The sequence below is a fragment of the Ornithodoros turicata genome, chromosome 9 (genome assembly GCF_037126465.1).
Source record: "Ornithodoros turicata isolate Travis chromosome 9, ASM3712646v1, whole genome shotgun sequence".
Lineage (NCBI taxonomy): Eukaryota > Metazoa > Arthropoda > Arachnida > Ixodida > Argasidae > Ornithodoros > Ornithodoros turicata.
Genome location: NC_088209.1, coordinates 21,195,444 through 21,216,279, shown reverse-complemented (window position 1 = coordinate 21,216,279; position 20,836 = coordinate 21,195,444). Strand labels below are relative to the sequence as shown.

The following is a 20,836-nucleotide window of genomic DNA, read 5'->3' as shown; positions in this document are numbered from 1 at the left end:
CGCTGAAAGCATACTTACTGTACGTCCTCCTTTGATTGCTAGGTGAAAATTTGCGAAGTCCACGATATGGAGACCAGTGTGTCCTCGTTCGGGGATTGAGAGGCGATTGAACCCTTATGCTGACTTCTTTTATGTCCGTACCGTTTCGTTGTGAACTGGTTACGGCTATTATATTTTCCGGTTCTGCTCCAGGCCGGGTTGAACAGTGTAATGAAAATTTCAATTCGGGTTCGGTTCGACGTCCTGCACGCAATGATATAATATGGAATGGTGGTGGGCCAGGAGCGTTCTATGTGGTGAAGTCCTCTTTGAACTGTGCATTCCCAGCCAATCGTCGTTCTCTCACCTGAATTGTTGAGAATGAGAGAGTACGCCTTTTTGTGACATCTGGAGATGATAAACGGCGCAACAACGAACAGAACGTTCACTTTCCTAAACAAATACCGCTATATGGTTCTACGCACTGGTTGTTCTTCGCATGTTGAAGTTCCGTTTTAGCGCGTAATAAATGGAACATACCCCCGCTCTAATTATACCGTGTTTTCGTAAGCGATTTTGGAAGGCCTGATGCAGCATGTTTTCCTAGCTCATTAGTAACCAAGCTAATTACGTCAGCGTATACAGCGGCTTAGTCATATAATGCTGTTACCCAGAAGCAACAGTCGAAAGAGAAGGGCCACGGTGAATCTGCCTTACCTCTGTCACCGCTGTCGTCACCGGTTCTGTCCGTTTGACCTGAAACGAATATTCTTGTTGGAATTGAACATTGAATTAACATCATCTTAATCAGATCATTACGAGACTATCTGAATTCAGACAGTGTCCCCAATAACATTAGTGCGTTTGTTTCAGGAGTGTTATTTACAGTTTTCCCATTCTCCCTATTAAGTATTTAGCACAGAAAAGTATCTAGAACGAAGAACGTCGATTTATGCTGTGGACGGGAACAATCGAGACGGCCAACATGATGCTCCCACACGGGTACATCTTTGGTACATCTACGGGTACATCTACGGGTACATCCACGGGTGCGTCTATATGCGCGTACCCGTAAACACAGGAACAGCTTTTAGAATGTATAATCCCAGCGGATATTTAATACACGCTCGAGCAGTATTGACTTGAATGCATGCACTGCTGTGTTTTCAGGCACTTTCGGGAGCAAAGTAATTAATTAATCAATTAAGTGTCTAGATTGGATCTGCAAACCCATTCACATTGAGCACACGTATGTCGCCACGGATCGAGTGAGTGAGTGAGTGAATGAAAAAGAAAAAAAAAAAGAGAAAATTGGCACCACCAACGTGGAAGCCGGCTACTCCATACCACGTATACAAACCAGAAAACATACAAATAGTCACACAAAGTCGGGACAGAAAAAAAAAGAAAGTTATGGAAACAAAGGCACAGTAAAAAAAGAAAAAGAAGAGAAAAGGAAAAAGAACAGTGCTCGTCTTCGATGGAAGACGAGCACTTATAGTATGCTATTATCAGCTATCTGTACTAAATAGATCGTTCCAAGTAGTTCGTCTCGAGTTCCTCTGTTACACATATGTATCTCTACGTGTTTACCACTGTTTACCCAGCATTTACCTTTACAGCGTTTATTGCACTGGTCCTCGGTGTAAAAATTATTCCCGTTGCCGATGCAGCCTCCGTAAATGAAAGGGCGGCAGTTTTTTTCCTTCTTGTCGTAGTAGAACCTCTTTAGATGTGCGTCGCAGGTTCCTCCATCTTCTTCTTGCTCGCATGCATCTAGATGGGAGATCAAAAAAAGGAAAAGACAGGATCGACTCATGAAACATTTTATTTTATTTGTTTGTAGGCTGCCGTTGCAGTTTCTGGTAGACGCACTTACCTTGACGCCAACACAAAAGGAACGGAATTCACCGGTTGCGTCTTTCGTGATTTATGAGCGAAAGAAGCCGCAGTTTGAGTTTTCTCTCTCCTTCACTTTATCTATTATTATCACATCCCACACGCACTGTGGCGTGGTACCGCGATTGTTGCAGTGATGCACCACAGCATTATCATCATCGTCATCCATCTAGTTGTTGTCATTGAACCCACAGCCACGCGAACCCGCCAGAAAATTCGAAGACTGGGACTCCCGCCGCGCCCTGCTGCGCCGCGCATAGTCTGCTCCAGTGCATTACCCGTGGCACGATCTATGCAGCGCAGCGCTACTAGTGATGCATAGAAGCGCTAAAACAGATGTAGACGAAGAGAGGGACAAAATTGCACGTCAATTTAAATTTATTCTAGCGCCTCTATACGGTATTATGGAATACAAACAATCCCAACAACAACAACAAAGTAATGATGATGATGATGTAGTGGGATGTTTCGCTGCGAGCCACAAGCCCAAAGGTCTACACTACTACCGAGTTTACGCTCACGTCGCGCATAATGGGCTAGGGTACCGCAATAATGGTATCGGATTAAAATAAAAAAGTGATAGCGAATATAAAACCGGGCATCTATTATAATTGTTAGAGTACTTACCTTCGCAGCGCTTTTTGCAGTCGTGCATGGTATCGAAATTATTTTCATTTCCGCCACAACCGCCGTACATCATAGCTTCGCAATGTCCACTCTGCGAGTTGTAAAAGTAGCGTTCCTGTTTCTTATCAGTGCAGGGCCCGGTGTCCTTTGGAAAGTGACAGATATCTGGAAATGGTACCACACTCCCAATCAAGCACCTATATACATCACTGATACATGGAACGTTGGGGCCACCAGGGACGCTGCCACCCATCCAGCGCTCTTCTACGCACAGGTCGGTAAACGTTATTTCAGTTATTGGAAATCTCAGTCGAATGAGCGGTGAAACAGTAGAGACACGTCTACACTCTTAGAACAGATGATGGTAGTGATGGTGAGGAGACCGGCTCAAAACGGCCGACCATTGCGCAGAATGATCACGTTATCACTCCTGATTTGTGGCATTTGTGCAGTTTTTTTAAATTTGCCACAAAAGGCGTACGTCCAACCGCGCGATCCACAAATCGGGAATGATAAAAGTATGATGTGGTGAAGTTCCCCTTTATAACACAGAGGACGAAATTACTATTGTAATAGTTGATACCTAGTAGTGTTGGCTAACACGTTGCAAACTACTAGGTATCAACTCTACTTCGGGTTTCGATTTGTTTTTCGTTTTACTTAATCTTTATCTGTGTGTGAATAAAGGCAGAGGGAGCGAGCTAAAACGGCACGCTTATTGTGGAATGGATCACGGACTGGGTGGTTGCTCGTGCGAAATGTACGAAGCATATGACCGAGTTAATTCAACAGTAATAACCGGTTAACTCTGGGAAGACGCGTTTGATAAACTGCCTTTCAAAAAGAAAAAGGACAGCGGATATGGTTAATATCCTGACTGTCCACTCTCTGTTGTGGTGGCGGGCTGTTCTGCGATATGTCCAATGACATGAAACTATCACTACACTTTTTTTTAAACGTTCTCAACGTTCAACGTTCACTCGGACTTGGTATCACACTCAACATTGCAATTTACTAAGTCAATGTACAAGGCATGTATCTTGTGCGTTGAAGTGTACGCGTAGTGCATACGTATAGTCTAGAATGACGTCTACCAATGTGTATCGAGTCATCGAAAAAAGATCTCCGTATTTATTTGCGCATTTCTATTTTGTCTTCAGTTACTCAGATACGCGTATAATGCACGCGAGACATTGCTGCGGACCTCGTTACAACATTCAGTGACTGCTGGGATAAACGTGGCGCTGAATAATTTGTGCAGCGCATGTCTCTACCCTAACGGACGCAGAGGTCAAATAAAACCCATCCGTCTTGCTGCCCCTACTGTCTGAGAAATTCATGTTCGCATTGCCCCGATTGACCACGTAGAAAAGAGAGAGAGAGACGAAATAGCTGCCCCGCACCAATCACCTCCAGAGCCTCTATTGTGATCCAATGTGTGATTGAAAAGTCACGTCGGCTGTAAATCAATAAAAGCAAGCACGATCGTGTTCCTGTGCAGCAGTATTTCAGTATAGTCAGAGGCAGGCCAAGTAATAACATCGGCGTTTTTGTGTCCTTTCATTTTGACCCCTGCGATGTCACTGTTAAGGCGTCACAGGAAAGTTCGATAGAACTATTTGCTGGTAAATATATATTTTGCTGTACACACAGACAAAACAAAAAGAACATTCGAGAAAGATCTTTTTAAAGTGTTCCGGCATGTCCGCATTTTTTATCTTCAAATTGTTCTAAAGTAGGGCGCCAGGGGAACCTTAGCCATTCTTTCGTACTCGAAGATAGGAAACGTTCAGAGAAAGGTTCCGTATAAAGACTTACTATGAAGACCTCTCGTAAAACGGTTATTTTTCTGTGTGTATGACGCGGATAATAACAGTCTGTCTGGTTGCATCCCTGAATGGACTGCCTTTTCTGCTTCCTGAACAGTCTGGCTTTTTCAATCACATTAGGGCAAACATGGGCCATATGACCACATTGGATGCTGATTCAGGGGAGTTGGGTGGGAGACGTCTGGAATTCAAAACATTTACGAGTCAGTGTGCCCTGGAGCCACTTCAGATTCACGTATGTTTGTTGCCGCGTCGCCTGTATGTCTAGGAGCCCTTCAATGCCCTGGCCTTCGGGAATGTCTATGGGACAAAAATGGTCGGAAAAGTTACGAAAAATCAGTCTGTTTATTTGTATAGGCACCGTGCGCCCCCTCAAGGGCAAACGCGGCGTAAACGCCTGGTACCCTCCAGCAGCGTGAAGCAACGTTGCGCCAATTTCGCCATTCGAAAACAGAGATTTATTTCAAACTATCTGCATGCAGAGTAAAATGAGTAGAAAGCTAATTCTTCCGATTATGTGAGAAGACGGATAGGAGCAACTTTTATTTTAAAACAAGACTTTCATGCACAGCCTGCAGTTCATCAGGTGCAGGCTCTGCACGAAAGTCTTGTTTCAAAACAAATGTTGCTCCTAACCGTATTCTCATTATTGTTGTACTACACTGAAACGTGGAATTTCGATATCGCCTTCATCTAGTATGTTGCGATTCTTGGATATGTTGTATGACGTCATGGACAATGTATAGCGCCTTCCGACTCCTGTGGAGCACGTTGTTTGTAAAACTTAGCACCAGACTTGTGCCCGTTACTACAAAAGAGCAATTGATTACCGTTAGAAATTACTCGACTCAAAATGTAACTGAGTAACGAGTATAAAAGTAACGCGTCACTCGGGCCGTTATTTTCAATTCATCCAAACATTCCCTATGTGCTTCAAAAAAAGAAGTAAAAAAAAAAACAAAAAAAAAAACACAAGTGATTGGGACAGCTGAAATAGCGCGCAAGACTGCTGCGTGAGAAGTAGCAATAAGATTTTTTCCACTTTATACATTAGAATAGAGCTGAATATAGTAGAATATAGTAGAAAATAGTAGAACAGTAGAATTTTTTCTTTCCCATTTTCTCCTTTTTTCTTCTCCCTCTTTCTTCTCCCTCTTTTCTTCTTTTTCTTTCCCTTTTATTTCCTTCCCAATTTTCCTTTCTTTGGAATAGCAAGCCGGCCTCCGTCTGGCTGACCTTTCCTCTCTTTTTTCCTTAATAAACATATTCCCCCCCAAACAAAAAGACAATAAATTTGTCACAGAACATTTCTATTTTGAGTCAGACTTTACTTGAAAAGTAATTGATTACTCGGTAATTGATTACTAAAAGTTGTAATCGAATTACTTGAAAAATTACCCAAAAAGTAATTGATTACAAGTAACGCAATTACTTGTAACGCGTTACGTACAGGTCTGCTTAACACTCACTTTGTGCAGTCATTGTCAGTGACAGGTTGATGACGGTGATGAGGAAAGAGACACGAGTCCAGTTGCCAGTTGGGCATCTGAATGCGGACTCACAGCACAGCAGCTTATATGAAACAATTATGGAGTGCACCGTCATTTCATCAGGATCAACGCATAAATTTAAGGTTATGCATAGAATGCATCAAGCTGGAGAAATAGTGTTGATATCATCACGTTGCGCCATGGAGTTAACAGAATAGAAGGAAATGAAAAAAAAAAAAATTAATTCCTCAGTGCGATCGTTAGCTACTGGAAGTCTCCGGTCAAATGAGGACTTCACTTCAAACAAATACAAGATGGTTGTCTGCGGAAGCTGCGCAGTTATCTTTCCAAACCTGCGAAAACATCTTCCCAGAGACATTTTACGTGTTTTGCACTGCGCGGGAACTGCCTTTTCTTCACACCGGTCCCACAGAAGTGTTCTCAGCGGTTAATGGGACCAAAACCGACATGGAAAATTTGAAACGCGCAACCGTACGCACCAAAACCCGAAACGCGAAGGCGTGGATACGGCGCGTCAGTACCAGGCCGTTACGCATGAAATCACCACGGGCGTCGCTGTCGATCAACAACAACAACAATAAATGAAGAAGTGGCGGTGACATGACGATGTTTCCCCGTGGTAGCCACAGGACCCTACCCCACTTCACAGTGGTCAATATGAGAGGATGAATTATGGTGAGATTGAAGCGACGACAGGTCGGAGTTCTGTTTAGAGCTCTTCGAGGAGTCCAGTGGCTTGCATGAAAGCAAAAAGGGAGCGAAGAGCCCGGCACTGATGCGCAGGGGAGCTCCATGGGCCAAGTACTTTGAACAGGCTGAATGGTCTATGGTCGAGGAGTTCAAGTTGGCGTCGAAGTACCCGGCTGTCGGTCAAATGACCACAGCTCCGCCTGAATAGCGCACGGTGCCTATAGTACTTTCCCACAACGTTGCGAAAGATTCGAACGCGTGGTAACTCAAACAATGTGTATACCGTCTCTGGACTCCATGTACTCTACAACTAAATGCCAAATGCATGTGAGGCTGTATGTTACGTGCATTGCGAACTTCCATTATTACTTGTATGAATACACAAAAACTTCGCTAGGATATTTATACAGACGCCCAGTATGTTACGCTCAATGACATTTTTGTGTTCGTTTGTGTGCATTGACGAAAATGTTGCCTTTCCCACTTTTTGCACATTCCAGCGAATCTGGGAATGCCTTAACTATTGCAAGTTATGTTATAGTTACGGCGAATTCTAAAAGCCTGAAAAACATACGTCGACAAAAGTTATTTGGCTAGGAGCCCCGCAGCAAAGAAGGATGGCTCTCTGGACACAAAGCCACTGTTCAACAGTAATGAAGGTTAATTCCACCCTTGCCCTGAGGCACCTTGACATTGGATCCGCTGTGTTCCTCTCCAGCACTGGACTAATGGACGAACTGTAATAGTACACCTTTCCGTCATCCTCACTTTCTCATCCCTTTCACAAGCGCAATGGGGCAGTGTACCGCCATCACGGCGGAGAATGACCCACCACATATCATCCCATTTACGTGTGTGTGTGTGTGTGTGTGTGTGAACCCACTGAACAGGACACCCTATATGAATAGTGGCTCTACTCGACATGAGGGCATCTTGAAGCAATTTCAGCCATTTTCCAGTACTGGAACAGTGTTGAAGTTCTGCCGTTCTACAGTAAGCGTTTTATCAGGGCAGTTTGTCCTTGTTTTTGCGACTACGCCATATCACGAGAAATGAGAAGACAAAAACTTTCTCGTACTAGCATAATAGATGCACCGTAAATTATAGGAATATGATCTCGGCTGTCTGTTGATGACGACGTTTTGCCGCTCTTAGCCTGTCTCTGTTTCACTCTGAAAATACGGATGTCCAAGGTATACTACAGCACCGTCTCGATGACCTACAGCGGTCCTATTTTTGCCTTGTCATTATCATCACCATCGTCGTCGTCGTCGTCATCATCGACGGGGACGACAGCGTACGAAAAGAAGTAATCAGGCCGGGAATACGATGGCGCGTCTCGAGCTCTAGTTTCAGTTGTCGTATTTTTTATTTTTTCGACCCTCCTCGGTAGCTCAGTCGATAACGTGTTGGCTTGCTGAGCTCGAGTTCGCGGGTGCGGTCCCGGCAGAGGACGGCAGCAATGTGGGGGAGGTGTGAACACAGTGCCCAAAAGGAGTCTGGCCATTAATGGGACCTGCCTATACCTGAGGCTCCACCCACTTTCTCGCCAATCACAGGTCGAAATACAGTTGTGTATTATTACATCCATCCAGTACTTATACCTCACCCCTATTTACTGGGTGCCACCATTTTGGAGAAACTCGATTGATTCGGATTGAAACGGATATCACTGGTGACAGACCAAAGTGACGGATTTTGCGCCCACTTTTATCAACGCCATCTGCGTGGAGAGATGCATGTTAGGAAGGCTCAGAATTGCAGAAATGGTTGCTGGTCAGGAGAGCGGTACGGGTTGGGACAAAAGTTTACGGAACACGCGAGCGGCGTACTTTTTCTTTGGTGTGACACCCTAGCGGCCGCCGGAAGTGGATGAGTTCACTGTTTCGGAGGGGTGGAAGGGTGCGCTGTGAGCGACACACAGCGGTAGCTTCCACTTCCCAGACACACCCAAGCCCCCAAGCGACACCGGAGTTACCACTGTGTGTCGGTAACAGCGCGCGCTTCCACCCCTCCGAAGCAGTGAACTCGCCCGCTTCCGCCGGCCGCTAGGGTGTCGCACCGAAGAAAAAGTACGCCGCTCGCGTGTTCCGTAAACATTTGTCCCAACCTGTACAACCGCTTCTTCGTGGCAGACGACTGCCGGTATGAAGTTCTAAATCAAGTAACGTAAGTAGATCGAATAAAAAATTAGCAAAGATGTATGTGTAAATAAAATGCAATTACAGAATGCAAAATCCTACGTATAAGGGTCGTCCTTCTTGCTATTTTCTTTGTATCACGGTCTTAACTACATTAACTATTAACTACATTAACGGTCTTAACTAGCGTTAGCGACGAAACATCCCATTTTCGCGTAAATAATGATAGCGGAGCGAAAGTTGAAGTTTACTTCGCAGATGCGTACACGAGGATAGAAACTCACAGTATGCTATTAAAGTAGTGCGTGAAAATTGTTTTTATCGCGAAATCTCCGCTTCGCCGTTCCAAGCACCATCCTCCATATTGGAGAAAATTTGGTGTCATTGCAGCTCCCATGAAAAACTGTAACCAATGAAATGCGCCTAAGTTTGATTAACAGGTCGAGCCTCTTTTTTAGGCTCCTTTTGGGCCAGAGTCCCTTAGACCAGAGTCCCTTTGGCATACACGGCGCTGGGTAAACATTGCTTCCAACGCCGCCTGTCGGACATTTCAGGCGCACATCAAGAGAACCCCAGTAGTCGAAATTATGCGCTGCCCTGCGAAATTATCCTACCCTGCGGTACGTGCAGTATGTCGCCGCACTAGGCAGACAAACCCTACGTGTATAACATCGTGGCACCATTATTTATTTTGATTTTTTTTTTGCGCGCATTTAAACGACGTCATGAAAACATAAGTAAGTGATATCCAATTACTACCAGTGAAGAGCTCGCTGGTAGGACAAACTCGGCGCTGAATAATTTGCGCAGCGCGTGTCTCTATATACCCTAACGGACGCCGAGGTCAAATAAAAGCCATCCGTCTGAGAAATTCATGTTCGTATTGCTCTGATTGACCACGTAGAAAAGAGAGAGAGACGAAATAGGTGCGCCGCACCAATCATCTGCAGACTCTCTTCGCCTCTTGTTGTGATCCAGTGTGTGATATATGTAGTGTTCAAACGCTGAGTTTATTTGAAGCAGTTTGGCATTATTTTTATCCGAATTGTGACGATCGATTCCTAACAAACAGACGGAGGGAAAACCAGCTTCCGTGGCATAGTGGTTAGGATGATCGCTTGCCGCGCACGTCGAGACTAGGAGGCGACACGGGTTCGAATCCTGTCACCGGCTATGCCGCCTGAGGTTTTCCCTTGGTTTTCCGAAGACTTTCCAGACGAATGTCAGCACACAGCTCCCCCTGAAGTCGGCCCAGGACGCATACTAACCCCCATGTCCCCCACTCCTTCCTGCTGTCCTCTCTCCATCTGTCAACGTCTGTACGCCGCTCACAGCCACAGTTGCTTCGCGGTGCTAATACGGAATTTTAAAAAAAAAGACGGATGAAAACTCGTTACTCATGCTCGAAATATCAGCAGCTCCGTGACCTCAGACTTCCCATATACGATTAGACTGCGTCTTCGTCCTGTGAAATCCTTCATTGTCTAAGCTTGAGAAGAGCACGTTTCCCTCCGTTGCAAACGTGGAATTTCTCGGATAAAAGGAACCTCAACAAAGCCGAACTTCCTTCCATTACACTCCCTTTCCACGTCCTGTCCGATGCGACGTCACAAGCAACGACGCTCGGTTTATTGATTCTGTCCCCTTCTCTTGTCAAATTCCCAGCTACAACAAATTTCGGCTATAAGCTAATGACACGGAGAGATGCGAGTAAGCAATCAACCAGAAGGCAATGTGCTCGACCGTTCACGTTTCATAACAATCCCTTCATTTTGGCTATCTCCTCTTTGGGCACCTGATATCGTCTTCCATCGTGAGATGAAGATTAATCGGAACCGCGGCGTCGTCTATGGAGTGGATATACACCACATTGCCCCCTATCGAAACACTCCTGAGCAGCAGCCATCCATTCCATCAATGACATGGGAGACAACGTGTTGTCCTCGCAAATGTTTACTTGAGTGACCTTTCATTACATTCAGGTGCGCTTGCCATGTCCTCAGCCCGTGTCCCTGTGCTACTCAGTGACGAGGCCGTATGATAAGGTTTCATATTGAATTGCATCTTTACGTGTTTCTCACAAGAATTATTTTGGCGTTCTTCTTGAATTTCGGCCGGCTGCAGTGATCCCATCACCTGGGTTATACGAGGTTTCTTCGTGGTCTCGTTTTAATGGGAAATTTGGTAACCACTCATCGATGCACGCCTATACATAGATGTTTATCCTGTATCGCTTGCACTTGACAACGCTCAGTTGCGTTTCAATAAATATACGGTACGGTTAAAGTTATCTGGCACCAGTGTTAAAACTTTATAAAAAGATGTGCCGAAACTGGATTTCTGCTATTCTGGACGCTTAAACTCCAGTTTATAGATAAGTTATATGGGATACTCAAACTGTTTCATTAGGATTGGCACATTTTCTGTGATTTGGTAACACTGGTGTCAGACGACTTTTACCCGCATACATGTCATATGTGTAACTTGTTCCACTTGTTGGTTACAAAAAACTGTGAATCTACGTCTTAAAAAATAAATAAATAAAAAGAAACTGTCTGTATACTGTTTTGCGGCTTCAGTCCCTTATGTCCTCCGAGCGGTGCGGACGAAGACACATTGGAATGAGGAGCAGGGTCCATGGTGGCGCCACTCACCAAACATCAGCAAAGACAAAAGCGTTTTGTTGAGGAGAAACGGGACTAACATTACCTGAACACTTTGGAGCAGGGTCCATGGTGGCGCCACTCACCAAACATCCGGAAAGACAAAAGCGTTTTGTTGAGGAGAAACGGGACTAACATTACCTGAACACTTTGGAGCAGGGTCCATGGTGGCGCCACTCACCAAACATCAGGAAAGACAAAAGCGTTTTGTTGAGGAGAAACGGGACTAACATTACCTGAACACTTTGGAGCAGGGTCCATGGTGGCGCCACTCACCAAACATCAGGAAAGACAAAAGCGTTTTGTTGAGGAGAAACGGGACTAACATTACCTGAACACTTTGGAGCAGGGTCCATGGTGGCGCCACTCACCAAACATCAGGAAAGACAAAAGCGTTTTGTTGAGGAGAAACGGGACTAACATTACCTGAACACTTTGCGAGACATTCTTCGTGGGTACCAAAGTTGTTATCGTTGCCATTGCATCCCTTCAGAACCTCACAGCGAGCAGCAGTGAGATTATAGAAGTAACGCCGCTGGTTGGAGTCGCAGTCGCCTTCTGATAAAGGTAGATTGCATACACCTGAAACGAACAAGCAAACATATATATGGGGTAAGGTGCTTATCACATGCAGCTCGCTGGGCTTCCGCAATATTATGATGCTCAAAGTGCCCTTAGGGACTATATTTTCCCTTTATTTTGTATTACAAACTCAACCATACTGAAAGACACAGTACGCAAAATCTAGATGCCAACAGTGAACATTGGGCGTTTTCACGAATTTTCCGAAGGCTCCGCAGAACTGCATAGTTTCGGATTCTCCCGGAATCGGTGACGTCACTGGGAGCTCTGGCATCCGTCTGCTAGAAACAGCGCACGTACCATCCCGGTCTTCGCCCTCCGCCCCACGTTGGCAGACTGACAGCAGCTGTGGTGAGGAGGCAAGAAATCGACCTTCCAGGGGCAACGTTGCCGGACGCATGGCAGATTCAGCCAGTGGTTTATCGATACTTATACGGACAAAGTTTAAAGGGTGCATCCAGCTAAAGCAGTTGGTCGTGGAGCCAACATCTGCGATTGGTTAACAGGGCCACAGCCTGCATGCATGGGTTTGCGTGTTTCTTTTCATCAGGAGATTGTTATTTTTAGATGAGTTATTTGATTATCGAATTTATTTATTATTCGAAATTTATTTACATATCGAATTTATTAATCGCTCTATTTATTAAGCATTTATTTACAGTCGTAGGGCGCGAAGGGGGGCACGAGCCTCATTCTGTTCCCAAGAGGGGAAAGGGCTGTAGCGTATTCTTACAACGGTATCTGCCCCCTTTTATTATCTAGTTTTATCATTTTCATCGTAACAAGATTTACGTACAGACCTCTGAACTGTTCGTGGAAGTGAAGCTCGGGAGCCGCCGGTACTTCGAACACATTCTCTCCTTCCACTGTTCAGCGCTTCAGTTTCTTTCGTTTTTCTTTTTTTTTTTGTTTTTTTTCTAGCAGTCAACACACGTGGTTAGAAATTTGCGTTGTTTTGCAAGGCATGGACTTCCTTCCGAACAAATCGGCTCATTAAGGCAGGCATTTGGGAAATACAAAACATGCGCTTCCTTTGCTGACAAATTAGGAAATTAACATTTATCGTGTTTTGCGCGATGTTGAGTCTGTAAACGCGATTATCATGGGACGAAAGCAAGGGCAGCTCCCCCCCCCCCCTCGGAATCTAGAACATGAATTCCCTCTGACGACGTTGCAGTATTTGCGATGCAGTAAACATGCTTCTGTAAGGCTCTAACGAGACGCGTTCATCTAGTCAATACTGCGGACATCTGCGCATTGGATAATACATACCTAGATTTCGCAGTCACACGAAAGGTGCAAGGAATCACTATACTTAGAATGGCCGGCATGACGGTGTTATCACAAGCATGCACTTTCCATAGGTCCAAATTCTTCATCTAAACCCACACAGCAGTCTCTAAGGCGCAAACACATCAAAAATGCCGTTTCAAGCAACGGTAGTTTCAGTAACGCAATTTATTTTCTTACCTGATAGCGCATTAGGAGCTCCCAGTGTTGGTCGCTGTCGTCTTTATCACTGTCGTTCCTAATGAGATATTCCTCTGGTATCGACGACGCGGCAGTGGCCAAAACCCATTTGGGTCACGTGATCTATTCGGAAGCAAACTACAACCCTGCCCAACCGCGCCTTTCCTTCATTTCTTTCTCTTCCTGTCCGTCTTCCAGTCCCGCAAATTGCCACTTCGATCGTGGGTGTAATGTGTCGTAATTCGGGTCCGGGGCTAGTCGCACCAATCTAACGCCCTAACCAGCACCATTACTGTTCTACTCTCACCCAATTATTAGGATCAACTGCGCCTAAACGAGTTAACACGATGAGGATCGTATAATAACGCGTTTGCGATGCCTCCCCTCACCGGTTACAGCGATGTTATTTATTATCGCTCTAATAAACCCCTCTGCACGTGGCCGGAAAGATCCGGAACAAGAACGATTTCGAGTTTGTTTGTATCTTTAACCCTGAAAGCAGCGTGGTGTAATGGTCAAGTCCCTTACCATGCGAGACGCAGCGACATGCGGGTCCACGCGGAGAAATCTTCAGTTGACACATGGGAGGACAGTTGTACTTGACATCTATATTCTTGTATTCTTGGTTGGATTGCATGCATGAGGAATGCATAGGTTAATAATCCATTCATTATATGCGGACTGCACACCGGCTGCAAACTTGCAATCAGTCTTGTTGATACAGACTGAGAGCAAGCTTATGACATTATCGTACAACCTGTTCCAAAAGCACAGCCACAAGCGACAAGCGAACATAAATATGTATAGTTGCGTGTGTGCGTGACGTCACATGGCATGAGCGACATAACGTCCACGGTCCACCGCTCTTGTTCACTTCCATATTTTCTTACTGCTTGCATGCAAAGAGCTGGGCAAACGATAACAATGTTTCTGACCACAGTTCAAGCTAACCGCACAATTTTTCCCCTTCGCCCCACTCAGTTCCACAGAGTTTCACATTCAGGGTGTATAATTATTGTTCTACACTGAACTTGGGACAAGGACATAGAACCAAGTCCAGTATCGTCTGTTATGTCCTTATCCCGTAAAACAACAACAACAACTTTATTTTAATGTTGATAATTTGGGAGCTTCATCGGTTACTATTCCCGTCGCTTATTACCCCGTATATGTCTGAAGAACAAGCCGAATGAGTTCGCGTTAGCGAGCCCCTTATATATAGGGACTCACTACGGACTCACGTCCAGTGGACATCTGAGGGACATACATGGGACGTACAAATTCGTCAGGACATCATCCGTACATCCAGAGGATATTCGGTACTGTTGGGGTACGTTGACGAGTGTCGTGATAACTTTGATCTATGTCTCATGTCCGCTACACACGCAGCATGTTGCTGTCGCTAGGTTCCAAGTGGATAGCGGGAGCGAGGATGTATTAAGGGGACACTAAAGGGCAAAACTTTCTCCTCGCGGAATGAAGGAGGCCGTTACCTTGACAGTACCACAAAAGGAACGGGCTTCATCCGTTGCGTGGTTCGTGATTTCTGAGCGAAAGAAACAGAAATCTACGCTCTCCATCTCCGTCTACCTATCAAGAAGGCCAACAAAGGGAAGCGGACTCTCATTGGTCTCCTCAAACGATTTGTCCAATCGTGGCGATCGTTCGAATGTGATCGTTTGAGGAAACCAATCAGAGGCCTCCCCGCATTGTCGCGCTTCTTGAGAAGAAAAGGAAGAGCTTACCTTTCGTGTTTTTGTCATTCTCTCGTAAGCTACGAACGACGCAACCGATGAATTCCGTTCCTTTTGTATTGATGCTAAGGTAACGCCATCTCTTATTCCGCGAGGACAAGTTTCTGCACTTTAGTGCCCATTTAGGGTGCTATTCAATTCATTTAGCTCGGAATTACTTTGTCACCATCACCAAGTAGAGGAAACTATTTATTCGTTTGCTACTCTACGGGCATTTTGATCTTCAATGAGGGCTGCTAAAACACAAGGATGATGCAGCAGCTGCTCACAATGGAGATTTACCATTTACCTTGGATTTACCGTTAAAACGTACAACACTTATAGGTATACGGACCCGAACAGTTTTAAGATGAAGTCGCATGGTTTACAGGAATGTGAAAAAGTCAAAAAGAAAAAAAAGGTCACATGAAGAAATCACACGCAAGTCACATGAATGACATAAAGAAGTCACAATTCACATCAAAAAGTCACATGAAGTAAAAAATCCACATGAAGAAGTCACATGCAAGTAAAAAAGTCACACGAAGAAGTCACATGCAAGTAAAAAGCCACATGAAGAAGTCACTCGCAAGTCACATGAATAACATGAAGAAGTCACAAGTCACATCAAGAGGTCACATGCAAGTAAAAAAAGGGGGAAAAGGAGGAATGGTATTATCACAAAGGGGACATCGTGTTTCACCCTCCCACACTGTCATTATATACTTCCTTTGTCTTTATTCATATTTCAAGCACTTGATTTCGTTTAAAAAGCAGACGGACAGAAGACAATGTCCGTCACTATGATGATGTACAACAACTCTGCGGAAATTTCCCTAGCACTCTTGTTGTTGATGTGTAGTCTGGAGCAATGTTTGCACAAAGGCTTTGGCGGATCTTGCCCAAGATGAACGTTACCGACTACATAATTTACGCCCAATGGTACTCCCTTCCCTGCAACTATACGTCTCATTATCATGCACTGCTCGCATATGTGACTTTGGCATGCTCTGCTGCCAATAGCCCATTCTAGATTTCATACCTACAGCTGGCAGTAAGGATCCATCCGCCATTTGACACTGGCAGTCGAAGCATCCGGTTGAATTCTCTCGGGCTTGACACTCGGGCGGACAGTGGCTTGGAGACGCCACGCAAGACGGCGGTCCCTGCCATGCTTCTAAAATTTGAGAACGGAAAGATAGGAATTGCGACACCCCACGAAACATCGCGAAAGTGAAAATTAACAAAAAGCTAAAATTTTATGCACGAACGAAATTGTATCATGTTTGAGATTGGACGAATCCAGAACTTTGCGAATCCGAATCCAGGGAAGGTTCAGCGCATCCACGAATCTTACGAATCTCGAATCTTTAGATCATTTCTTTAACAAGAGTTTAAAAAGCCAAGAAAAAAAAACTTCAAGTAAAAAGTGTTTTTAAACAGAATATGATACATTTGTTTAATAAAAAATAAGTAAATAACAGTTGAGTTTCGGGAGGAAATATACCCATGTAGTTCTTCATTTATTTAACATATTTATGACTTGAAAACCCGAGACGAGGTAGGGACAATAACAGACAAACACAAACACGGTCTCGATTTGACCTTATTTGTGTTTGTCTGTTATTGTCCCTACCTTGTCTCGGGTTTTCAAGTCATGGATCGTCACCACCAGCTCGCTTGCTGCCTAAATTTCCTTTCGTTTAACATATTGTTCATCGACAACATAAAATACATAAATTCTCGAGTCTGAATTATTTCGATAAAGCTAAAGCAACAATCAAAAGCAAAATCATATTACTTTTAAACTTGTAATGTAACAGTTCTTGCCTGAACTCTTTCAGTACATAGCAATGTAAGCAAAGAAACGAGAAAACACCCGTCGGTCAATGAGGCTTTCGGCGGACTCCGGAGGCGCCAATTTGAAAAAAAAAAAAGAAACAAGAAAAGAAAAACAAACGTGTTTGGTGTATTCGAAAGATTCGATTCGCCATTTTGGGCACTGGGATTCGGGTTCCCGAATCTCGAATCCCTACCTACGAATCGTGGATTCGGCTGGCACATCCCTATGTTATATAAATTTTAAGTCGCTATGACTTCCAGAACGTTCGATACAGAACACCACTTTGAGATGGAGGTGCTGTTCATTTAGGTTAGCGATATCGGCGTTGTATCTTATCCCCTTTTTGAAGGCAAGTAATAAAAGCTGCTGTCGCAACAGAGTCCAGACTAACATAGGAGGCATTCGTTGCTCAGAATGCAATCTCTTTTAGTTTGCAACTTACCCTCGAAGTCGTCCATCGAGTAGCACACAGACCAGGAAAACGTTCGCGTAAATCTGTCTCTATATGCTATATGGCGAAGCGTCGTGGCGTCTGTGTGCTGCACTGATATAAGTATAAGTTTTCACAGTTAGCCTAGACAAGAATAGATCAATAGAAATTGGTTTAACGATAGAAAATGGGTTTATTGCGGGGTCGCGCTAACCGAATCCGCGAATCCTCGACTCCTACAGGCAGGGATTCGGGAATCCTAATCCCTGTGCCCAAAACGGTGAATCGAATCTTTCAAATCCACCAACCACGTTTGCTTGTTTCTTTTTCAAATCGGTGCCTCCCGAGACCGCCGAAAGCCTCTTTGACCGACGTTTTTTTTTGTTGTTGTTGTTGATTTGTTTACATTGCTCTACACTGAAAGAGTTCAGGCGGCAGGAACTGTTACGTTTCATAGTTGCTTAGTTTTATGGAAATTATTCAGACTCGAGAATTTATGTATTTCTTGTAGTTTATGAACAACATGTTAAATAAATTATGTTTAAGAAGAACTATACGGGTATATTTTCTCCTGAAACTGAACTATTATTTAAGCTGTTTTTCATTAACGAATGTATCATATTCTGCTTCAAAACATTTTTCAGTAGAAGTTTTCTTTTTCCTGGCTTTTTAGACTCTCGTTAAAGAAAGGATTCGAAAGATTCGAGATTCGTGGATCCGCAGAACCTTCCTCGGATCCGGAAAATTCTGGATTCGTCCCATCGCTAGTTTATTGGACTTTTAGAGGATGATTATGGATTTAACTCTTCTACTTCACGTCGATAATCGCGCGATTAATCATTGAAAATGTCCTTCCGACGTTACGCATGGAGTTCTAAATGTATCGCGACAAGAAACGACGTTTTACTACAACGAATATACGACAAGTATCCGCGAGATTGACTTACGCAACTCGCTTTCTTTGCAGTGGCAGGTGATACATCCGTCGTCTTGCATCGTGCAGCAGAACGGACATGCCAATCCACAGGACGCGTTACATGTCGGCGGGATCTGTGTGCTCGCCTTGGTTCCTGCATTAATGGCGCCTGTTGAAAATATTGTCGGCACAATATTTGAAATAAGGCAGTCGCTGAGAAAGCCACAGCGGCAGGGATCGAACCGCGAACCTCTCGAGTGCTCGTCGAGGGCACTAACCACTACGCTACGCTGGCATCTGCTTTCCGACAACTTGCCGTTCGATTGTTCATGTTCTTATAGGCACATTGAGGCTTGTGCTATGTTCGTCTGTTTGTGTGTTTCAGCTGTAAGTTACTCAAAAGAGTAAGTTCGTTACAGTTATCCTCCAAATGTAGTAACCGAGTTACAGTTGTTTTCTTGGAAATTTAACTAGTTACTGCTACAGTTTCCACGTTAAAGTAACTTTGTTACTTTATACAGTTTGAGAAAAAAAGCCGCATAAATGTAACTAAAACAACGTTTTAGGAGTTGTACTGTCCTATAGCATAGTTACATGCCGTGTTATAAACAGAGGAGTTTACATGGGCCCTAACGGTACGGTGGGAGTGAGTCGAAGGTAACCTCGGCTGTGTATGAGATGACAAAGTTCGTGAAATTCCTGGTTGAGAAAAATGGCGGGGTGCTTGAATGCTGGATAAAACGACGTCAGGGGAAGTGACGCGTGGAAAATATTGCAGTACCTGGGTACCTTAGAGTTATATTTTACAGTTACTTTAACCAAAAGCGGTGACTAATTTACAGTTATAAGGTACTTTTAAAGAAAAGTAACTAGTTACAGTTGCAAGTTATTTGTAACTTAGTTACTACCCAAGGCTGGAACTAGTTACTTTCCTTCGGCACGACATTGCAACAGCCTCATAGAATTTATTTTAGTGTCTGTAAGTAGTCACTGTAAGCTCGACAATCTGTTCCTCCGTCGCTTGCGGATAGAAATGTAACTTCTGAAATCCGCGCAGATAACATGCGCGCCTGTGCGGTGCCCGCGAATCCAAGATGGCGTCAAAGTGTGCCATCACTTGCATTGCTTTGTCTCACCGTGCTCTGTCTTTACTGATTGGACAGCTATTGGACAGCGGTGGATGACATAACTTCGCTAAGAAAGTCTATACGCTAAAAAAGAAAAAAAAAGAGAGAAAAATTGTTGTCATAGGGATTTTTCCTCCAAATGCAATAACCGCTGACGTGCGGATATAATTGAAGGAACAATGAGGTGACATTTAACGCGGCTCGAGACCCTGTCTCATTTGTCAAGCTGTCCACCAGGAGCCACCCTGGAAAATAGTTTCGCTCTGCTGTGTCTTATAACTGCGCAATCAAAATTACAAAAACAGTCGGAGAAAGCCGATGGCTGACACGATCGTCGTGTGATGTAGGGAAGTCCCCGTGCCTTTTTTCTTTTGTTTCTTTCTTCTCAGCTCACGCGCCGCTTACACCTGCTTGGGCTGTGCCGCTCTACGTCACGAGTCACGTGCCCGGGGACCACGTTACGTCATGACGTTCCCTCGTTCTCCGATACGCTCTTTTCACGAGTGGAGGATTGAAGGGACAGAGGGCATCGCGCGCGCGCTCTGTAGGACACCTGCACTCGTCCTTCTTTCGCGGGAGCTCTTTGTATTCGTCGTAGAACACACCACAGCGAAATAAATAAATAAATAAATAACAATTTGGGGGTCACCTCAGTGCTTCGTTAATATCTGCGCAGATGCGGATACACGTAGTGCAACTAGCGCGGTTGCGGACGCGGATCTCGCATGCGCGAATGCCGTACGGGTGCGGACAGTGTCAGCCTATTCCCCGTTCACTTCTATAGCTAGAAAAGTTCAGAGAAAATATGTGATGGTGGTGGGGCAGGTGAAAGAACACGCCGTTGTCGGCGTTACAGAGATGGTTAATAATTAATAATTGGGGGTTTACGTCGCCAGACAACTGAGATCATGAGCGACGCCACAGCGGTCGGTCTGTGGATTGCTTTTGCCCACCTGAGGGTTCTTTAACGTGCGATCGAAGCTCATCACACTGCACCCCGTATTTAACGTCCCTCGCGGAAGACGGCGTGTCTAAGCAACTTGTACCCTGCCACCAAGTTGCTGGCGTCCTCGGCCGGGTTCGAAACCCGCGATGTCGGGATCAGAAGGCGAACACGCTCCCGACTGAGCCACCGAGGCCGGTGTTACAGAGATGGGAAACGTCACGACAAACCTTGTGTTTGTGTGTGTGGGGGGGTATGTGCGTCGTGGGCCGACTTCTAAGGGAACTGTGCCGACATATGACAGCGTCTGAGGAAAAACTATTGACAACGTTGAAGAATACTTAACACCAATCGAAATATCGTCCAATGTCTTCGCCCGCTTCCTCAACAAAGCAGTCTGCTGTTTTCAGCTGCGAAGGGAGGGCCATACTGCGATGCTCAATTGGGGACGCG

The 20,836-nt window shown here is 44.8% G+C and overlaps 1 protein-coding gene across 2 annotated transcripts in view; it reads right to left on the bottom strand.

Annotated features, from left to right (window-relative positions):
- The window catches only part of LOC135368311 (papilin-like), a 49,282-nt gene that overhangs the window by 12,604 nt on the left and 15,842 nt on the right, over window positions 1-20,836 (bottom strand). For both annotated transcript variants that reach the window (XM_064601502.1, XM_064601503.1), the window contains 7 exons: window positions 18,345-18,467; window positions 16,167-16,301; window positions 13,920-14,012; window positions 11,766-11,921; window positions 2,506-2,670; window positions 1,594-1,755; window positions 697-735 (listed from right to left, as the gene is read on the bottom strand). In XM_064601502.1, the coding sequence (XP_064457572.1) occupies window positions 697-735; window positions 1,594-1,755; window positions 2,506-2,670; window positions 11,766-11,921; window positions 13,920-14,012; window positions 16,167-16,301; window positions 18,345-18,467 (873 nt within the window). The remainder of the gene's footprint in view (window positions 1-696; window positions 736-1,593; window positions 1,756-2,505; window positions 2,671-11,765; window positions 11,922-13,919; window positions 14,013-16,166; window positions 16,302-18,344; window positions 18,468-20,836) is intronic.